This window comes from Haliaeetus leucocephalus, unplaced genomic scaffold, assembly GCF_000737465.1.
Source record: "Haliaeetus leucocephalus isolate CR32 unplaced genomic scaffold, Haliaeetus_leucocephalus-4.0 Scaffold295, whole genome shotgun sequence".
In the NCBI taxonomy this organism is placed as follows: domain Eukaryota; kingdom Metazoa; phylum Chordata; class Aves; order Accipitriformes; family Accipitridae; genus Haliaeetus; species Haliaeetus leucocephalus.
This window is the reverse complement of record NW_010972731.1, coordinates 9,814,417-9,822,545: the sequence shown is the minus strand read 5'-3', so window position 1 is coordinate 9,822,545 and position 8,129 is coordinate 9,814,417. Positions and strand designations below refer to the sequence as shown.

Sequence of the window (8,129 nt, the reverse complement as noted above, 5' to 3'; positions counted from 1 at the left end):
GGGCCGGGGCGGGCCGGGGCAGGTTCCCCTGCTGGCCGGGCTCTTACTGTCCGCTCGCCTCCAGGTGCCGAGGAGCCGGGCATGGAGGCGGAGGCGCAGGAGCTGCCGCTGGGCTGCGGCGGAGAGGCCGGCTCGCCGGCGGCGGGGAGGTCTCCGGAGGGCGAGGAGCACCGGGATCCCCCGCAGGCGTCGATCAGCAACGGCGGCGACGCGGAGAGCGGGAAGGAGCTGGTGGAGCTGAAGGTTATCTGGAACAAGAACAAGTACGACGTGAAGTTTTGCCTGGACAGCACGGGGGCCGAGCTGAAGCAGAAGATCCACTCGCTCACAGGTCTGTCGGGGCCGCCGCCGCCTCCCCCGCCTCAGCCCGTGCCTCCTCTCGCCGCTGTCGGGCGGTCTGGTAATCGTTATTCTTGCCTCTTAGGCCTTCCACCTGCTATGCAGAAAGTTATGTTCAAGGGACTGCTACCGGAGGAGAAAACGTTGCGGGAAATCAAAGTAACAAACGGAGCGAAAATAATGGTTGTTGGCTCTACTATCAATGATGTTTTAGCAGTAAATACACCCAAAGAAGCTGCTCAGCAGGAGGTCAAAGCTGAAGAAAATAAAAAGGAGCCGCTTTGCAGGCAAAAGGTTATTGATGTTTTGATAATTTCTGGTGTGGGGGAGCTGTAGGATTTACGCGGTTCTTGTGTAGTGCTCTGCAGTCACTTTTGGGTCCTCTTCCTCCTCAAAGCAGGCTGGGGTTTCTTTTCTCACAGCTAAGCGATAGAAGAAGGGCTCTGTGCAGAGGAGTTCTAGCAGCAGAAAAACGTTTAGCCTAGCGGAGGCTGGGGCTTTGCAAGACGCCGCTTGTGCTGGTGCTAGGTATGGCCTAGCATTTCAGACAAGAAATGGTAAATAATAGAAATATTTTGTGGTTGTTAGCTGAAACGCAGTCTAAATTAATTATATCTAAAAACTAACTAATTTTTGTTGGCATAAAAGAATTTGATCTCCAAAAACTGCCTTTAAAACAAACACCAAGAGAGCAGTTCCTTCAGCTGTCCCAGCGTAGAAGGGAACATGGATGTTGAATACTCCTCTCACATCTTGAAGTGCTGCCTCTGAACAGGGAGTGAAGTACAGTGCAGTGAGGCTTGGTTTGGTGGCGGTGCTGCAGTGTTGTGGGGCAGATAAAGGATTTTCAGCTCAAGGTATTACCAGCCCCGTACCTTCCTCAAAATAAATTTGATTAAAAATTAAATAGTGCATCATTGAACTGCAACCTTTATGAAACATGCTTTTGTTTTTCTATAATTTATCATAGTTCACGTTCACTGTAAGTTCCATCATTGTTTAAAGGTACTCAGCGACTTACAAGCTGTGAGCATGGTTTTCTTAGTTACTACTGCTCTAATATCTTCTAGTTTGTTGCTGTGTTGCGGTATGTTGCACTGTCAGATGTGGAGGGTTTTCTGCCATTCACTGGATATAACACTTGACTGTTAAAACTGTCTTGCCAAATGCCAACTATGTGATTCAGCATGTACGATATTAAAGTGGGACTTGGGACTTTTTATGGATATATATTTATCTATATTCTAGAAGGGATGTTACCCTTTGCATTATATTGGGGTTTTATTCATTTATATAATTTCTTTAAACTGTCATAGAAAGTGCTCGGTTAACTTTGAAAATTAACCGTTTCCTGTGTGATAAATGACTGTGAATAGTCCTTAACTGTCTCTTAGTGCTATCGGGATATCAAGGGTGCAGCTGGAAGTAAATTTAAAAGCTCTGTTGTGTTTCTGTAAATTCTAATTTCTGGTTTTATATTGTAGCAACACAGAAAAGTATTGGATAAAGGAAAACCTGATGATGTGATGCCTTCTGTTAAAGGTGTTCAGGTAAGTAAATAAGAATCTGAGACATTGTCATAATCGGAAGAGAGGGGCTTTTTTGTGGTTTGAGACCTTTCTTTGCTGCCTCAGTTGTTCTTTGCCATCTTAGCAGAAAACTGGAAAGATGGATCATCCGTATGCTTAAAAAGTTAAGAGGATATAGCTTTTCCTGTTAAAGTCCTTCACTGTGACTTACTATGTTGCCTCTTTGTAGGAGCGCCTGCCAACAGTGCCATTATCTGGCATGTACAACAAGTCAGGGGGGAAAGTAAGATTGACCTTTAAACTTGAGCAAGACCAGCTATGGATTGGTACAAAAGGTGAGCAACTCTAAAACTTTGAGGTGAATAATTGATATTTGGGCTGTAAGGGAATTGTGTGACCTAGAAATAGCTTCCGGTCTGACTCAATTGTGTTTAGGTTGGTACATGTTTAATGTTGGTATTGTAAAACTTCAAAACTAAATTTTGCTTCCTCTTCTCAAATGCCATTCTTCCAGATCATTGAATATTACTTGATATTTTACTTCTGTTCTTGAGTTTAACCCCAGCCAGCAACTAAGCAACACGCAGCCGCTCGCTCACTCCTCCACCCAGTGGGATGGAGGAGAAAATCGGGAAAAGTAGTGAAACTCGTGGGTTGAGATAAGAACGGTTTAATGGAACAGAAAACAAGAAACTAATAATGATAACACTAGTAAAATTACAGCAGTAATGATAAAAGGATTGGAATATACAAATGATGCACAGTGCAATTGCTCCCCAACCGCCAATCGACACCCCGTTAGTCCCTGAGTGGCGATTTCCCTGCCACCACTCCCCCCAGTTTATATACTAGATGTGATATCACATGGTGTGGAATACCCCATTGGCCAGTTTGGGTCAGCTGCCCTGGCTGTGTCCTGTGCCAACTTCTTGTGCCCTTCCAGCTTTCTCACTGGCTGGGCATGAGAAGCTGAAAAATCCTTGACTTTAGACTAAACATTACTTAGCGACAACTGAAAACGTCAGTGTTATCAACATTCTTCTTATATTGAACTCAAAACATAGCACTGTACCAGCTATTAGGAAGACAATTAACTCTATCCCAGCTGAAACCAGGACACTTGAGTTCAGTGGTGTCAGTAGACTAATGTTCCAGTGTGCTATTCATAGTTCCAAATGTAAATTACAATATTTGACATTTCTAGCATATCTCGAAAGCACTTAATAAACATTGGTTTGATGCCAGCATCATATTGAGACTCAATGATTTGGCTCAGACTCGGAAGGGAATCTTAGGACCAGCATTAAAACTAGCAGTGCTGGCATCTCTGTCATTATCTGTCCTTCCAACCAAATTTAGGTGGGTGTCTTGTTTCAGTGATGTACAGCTGCAGAAACTATGGCATGTGTTGCTGTGCAGGGGAATCAGTTTACCATCTTGAGTGGTGCCAGGAGGAGCTGAAAGTGCTGTGGTGATAACGTGCATTGCTGAGGACATCTCAGATAACCCTCTGCCTCCAAAGGAAGCTGTGCTCCTTTAGTTTGACCAGGATGGGGCAATATTATAGTGATGAGCAAGAGGAATAGAAGTGCTTGCTCACTGTCCCAGTAAAGTAACCTAATTGGATGGTAATATTAGCTTTGGAAGGCACCTCCAGCTGCTACATTATTTCCAAAGTAAGCAGAAATCTCAGAAGTTTTTGACCTTTCCCCTATAGGACAGACTTGACTATGAAGTTTTATTTGGCTTTAAAACCTCCCTTGGTACCAGTTGCAGTGATTTTTCTCCTGGGCTAAGTGATGGAGCGAGACATTGGGATTTTTTTTCATCTATAGGTTGGGCAGGCAGAACTTTTTGTTACTGATAATGTGTTGTAAATACTTGCTTAGTATTTAGGTAATTAATCTTCTTCCTTCACCTTCTAGATGAGTTCCAAGTTTAGTATTTCTGAAGTGGTGTTCTTAGTGTTTCTTAAGCTGTGACACTTGATTCTTCTTGTAGTCATCGTGTCTTTCATGTAACCTGTTTCCCTACTTCCCAAAATTAGCAGCAGCTTGCTTCCTCTAGGGAATGGTTGTAATTGCTTGCTGTTGTTGGGAAAAACTCCTTCGTGCTCTGAGAAGTTCATGGTAGATGCCAGCACGTAAGGGCCAGAATAAAACCAACTGGGTGTTAACACAGTTTTTCACTTGCTAGTCCTGGAAAGTTGGAACTGATTCTTCCCTCACACAGCCTTCCTGTGCTTCATAGATCACTTTTGATCACTATGTTTTTGTAGTCTAAGGTTTGGTATAGGTAGATGTTGCTCAGTTGCTCTGTGTTATTTTCATGGAGGCACTGATAATACGGATTTGTCTGTTGCTGAGATAATGTGAAGAGTAATTGATTTGTGGGATGCTAAATGAGTGCAAAGTAAGATTTTATTCAATGAATGAATGTTGCGAGTCTGGGGTATTTCGGAGTCAGCTTCGTTACAGCACTGAGGTAGAGATTATTTGACTTTACATCACTAAGTTTATCTCCCTGTGCGCCTTTTTTAGGTAGGTGGTTTTTTTTTTTTTTTTGGATCACACAAATTAGTTAGATATATCTAAGGAACTCATAGTTCAGTTTCTCCTTTGTAGAGTGTTTATGGCTTCCTCTGTCTGATATCCAAGAAGATAATTTTAGGCTGCCACTGAAACCTGGAACTGAAAGGAAGGATCTTGGAGTTAAGTCTTCAGAAAAAAGTGAGGACAGAACCGAGACAGATAAAGTCTGCCATGAACTATATACTTTGTCATTCTTGTTGGTTGCCTCTGGCTGGCTGACATTACTCTTGTGTAATTGTAGTCACCTTTTTTTTTTTTTTCCCCAGTTTCTCTTTCTGTTTCTTTCCCTATTTACTCATTAATATTTCCTTCCCTGTGCTTTTATAATAACAGTTGAATACTGCCTCAGGGTAAAACCAGGACTAGGCTTTCAAAGAGTTAGTTAGCCTATCTTCATTCAGCTTTTTCAGCCTTGTCATTTCTGTAGAGCTTAGTATAATCCGTGGTAGTCAGTCCTGAATATTCTTACACCTGGACCAGCTTTCACTATGGCAAGTAATCCTGCTGGTCTGACATTAAATAAAGCCGGGTTTTCCCATCACTCAATTCAGGCCTGAATCAGGTACACTGAAGTACTTAATGTGATGCAGAGACATAAAATGCGAGGAACTGTGTGATACAGTTTTGGACTCCTTTAAATTATTAGCGTGCCAGCTGTGGGGTATGTGGTAATGTGGAAGACTGGCTTCTCAGCAGCAGGTATCCAAAGTTCACCCAAAGAGGAGACTGCTGACATGAGGAGCTTTTTTGGAAGTAATGGAGGTGGTATTTGAAATTAATATGAATTACTACTTCCTCATATATCACAAATAATACTTTGATCAATTTTAATGTAGAGAGAACAGAAAAGTTACCCATGGGGTCCATTAAAAATGTGGTGAGTGAACCTATTGAAGGACATGAGGATTATCACATGATGGTAAGTAATGTCTCTATTTTAATAATATCCAGTCTAATTACTTCATGCAAATACACAGAAGTAAGGCTTTTAAAATGAAGCAAGCTGGAGATGGATAGTAATACCAGCCTCATGTGTTGTGGAAGGTGGGAATGTGGATATTCTGTAAATATTTTGGGTGGCATATTGAGTATCTGCCACTTTGTGGAAATCTGGGCTGGTTTCACACAAACGTTAAGTACTTAATCATTATTTCATATCTTCTGTCTTGTAACAATGTTAAAACAATAAAAATACTCCATATAGCTCATGATTTCTTAATGTTAGTGATATTTTCCTATATCTAGGTTGATTTCTGGTTTCTAGGTTGATTTCTGGTTTCTGTTGTATTTTATAGACAACAGGCCTTGCTGGAGGTCAAAAAAAAAAAAAGTGATTTGATGCTGTAATATTTTTTCCCATATGTAATTTTCTGAAAAACTGGTATTGGGTCTAGAAAGGTAACACATTGAAGAAGAGAGCTCTACTAATTCTACTGAATTTTTGGCTGTTTCTTTTAATCTATGGGGTTTTTTGAGGTCTGCTTTCCAAAGTACAGTAACTAACTTTTAATGTTGAAGTAAGCTCCTTAGGTAAGTCTGTTTCCTTCTTTAGGGGAAGAAAGGGGAAATGTTATACCTTAAAATTATTGTCTGCAGGAGGGCGCTGATCTAGTCTTTGTCCAAATACTTGATTTTTGATCACCCATGTAAGAAAATGTCCTCTTCGGAATATGCTACAATAAACTTTTATCCTAAAGCAAGGATAGAGGTTATTGGCATGCCATGGTGCTCCTTTTCCTACATATACTGACATAAATTGAGAATAGGACATTATGTCTAAATATAAAATACTGTGAAATTTTACAACTATGAAAACATGGTCATTGTTTTCCTTAGTTCCTGTTTGGCTTCTCAACTCTGTCCATTCTGGTCATTTCTTTAGAGACTTTGAGTTATGTTTCAGATTCTGTCTTCCGGAGTAATTTCTCATGTTCTTGAAACTGGCCAAGAGTTTTTGTTGCTGCTATGATATCGTAAAAGGAAAGACCTCATCATTTTAATGGGTACTTTGCAGTTCTTGTTTCTTTGAGGAATGCTTACCAAATAACTGTAGTGTGCACCAGGTGTTTGAAGGAGGCAGTAGATATAACAGACTTGTCTGATTTTGTAGTGCGTAAGCTGTATCTGTCCACTGGTATAAGCTGTTCTGTTTCCCATTTGTAAATGTTGTCATTTTTAACTTTGCAGGCATTTCAGCTGGGCCCAACAGAAGCATCTTACTACTGGGTCTATTGGGTACCAACTCAATATGTTGATGCAATCAAAGACACGGTGCTGGGAAAGTGGCAGTATTTTTGAAAGCACGCTCACCTCTGGCACAGGAAAATGACACAAAACTAAGGACACTGCTGGGAGAGGCCTCCAACATCCCTGGATGTGATAGTCCTGGAACTTATTAATAAAATATGATAAACGAGGCATTGATGGAAGCCAGAGGTGATGTTCTTTCACCATTAGTTTACTTTTAACTTAAAAATTTCACCATCCCTTTTCTGCAGTCAGCTTCAACCATATTTAAAGCAAATACAATGGAAATCAATAAATCTTAATTTGCAAAATATTGTGTGTAATACACTTAAATCTGCTGAGAGTTGATCTTCCAATTTAGTTTAAAAAATATTACAATGTATTATTGAGGCTTTTTTACATGGTTTGAACAAAAACAAATATTTTCATAATCTTTCAGTTACAAGCGTTAGACTTAATTTAGTTACTTGGTTGTGACTGAGAATTTCAGAAACAGTTTTTAAAAATAAACTTTAAACAGTATGCAAAATCGATGTTTAGTAAGCCATATTCTGCTGGCCTTTTTATTTCAGGTTTGACTCTTTGATAGCAAAACTTTTTTTTTTAACCCAAAGATGCCCTGCTTTTTTTTTTTTTTTTTCCCCTCTCACCTTTTTTTTTCAGTACTAGAAGCTCTGGGTTGGTACTCTGTGTAGCAAGTTTGGAGCAAATGAATACCACTGTGGATGTTTTGTAATAGCAACTGACCCAGGGCTGTATACTGTCCCCTTTCATGCCACGTTAGTTGTTCCCCTCCCACCTGCATACCTCTCTGCTCCTGTTCTGCCTCCTGCCCCAGGGGTGCTACATTTTAGGAGCATTTTCTTGATCATGCATGTTGCAGTCCAGAATCATTTTGCAGCTGTTGCGATGACACTTACCTGTTTGACTGAAAAAAGCTCTAGAGTGCGCTGCATAATGCTGTCAGGCATGAGTGGGGTGAAGGAGTGACACAGATCTCGCAAAGGGAGTGAACCAAAGAGACCTTCCTGCCTTGTTTGGGGGTTGGGGGAGAGAAGAAGAGAGAAGCTTGGATGCTGTTTTGGATCCTAAATAACTGCAGTAGTCTTTTGTGACCTGGATTTGAAAATTTATAGTGATCTTATTCAGTGAATCTTACCAAATTTAGAATATCTATCCAGCAACTGATCTTTTGAAATTTGAATCGCCTTTCAGCTTTTCTCTTGCTCAAGTTTACAGGCAGTTCTTGCATCTCGTCCTGTCTGAAATAATGCTCCTCGCCTTTGGTTTGTGACGTTCTGTGTGTCATCTCAGCAATTCACGTGCCATTTATCTCAGGTTTTCTGAATGGACCTTTCAGTCCTGAAAAGGTGCACAACCTTAACAGATTGTATTGTGCAGTCAGACTGAATCAGTCTTGCTC

General features: G+C 40.8%; 1 protein-coding gene across 1 annotated transcript; it reads left to right on the top strand.

The window, feature by feature from the left end:
- Positions 1-41: 41 nt before the first annotated feature.
- UBFD1 (ubiquitin family domain containing 1) lies at positions 42-7,305 on the top strand. The gene is made up of 6 exons (XM_010570507.1): positions 42-331; positions 425-633; positions 1,824-1,889; positions 2,098-2,203; positions 5,296-5,378; positions 6,647-7,305. Exons 1-6 carry the CDS (start codon positions 82-84, stop codon positions 6,755-6,757), a joined length of 825 nt encoding a protein of 274 aa, XP_010568809.1. The 5' UTR covers positions 42-81; the 3' UTR covers positions 6,758-7,305.
- Positions 7,306-8,129: the final 824 nt, after the last annotated feature.

Bases quoted from the DNA above. Each gene is read 5' to 3' on its own strand.
- UBFD1 (XM_010570507.1), top strand. From the start codon at position 82: ATGGAGGCGGAGGCGCAGGAGCTGCCGCTGGGCTGCGGCGGAGAGGCC. The intron at 634-1,823 runs GTTATTGATGTT...TTTATATTGTAG, and splicing joins AGCCGCTTTGCAGGCAAAAG to CAACACAGAAAAGTATTGGA. The intron at 1,890-2,097 runs GTAAGTAAATAA...GCCTCTTTGTAG, and splicing joins CTTCTGTTAAAGGTGTTCAG to GAGCGCCTGCCAACAGTGCC.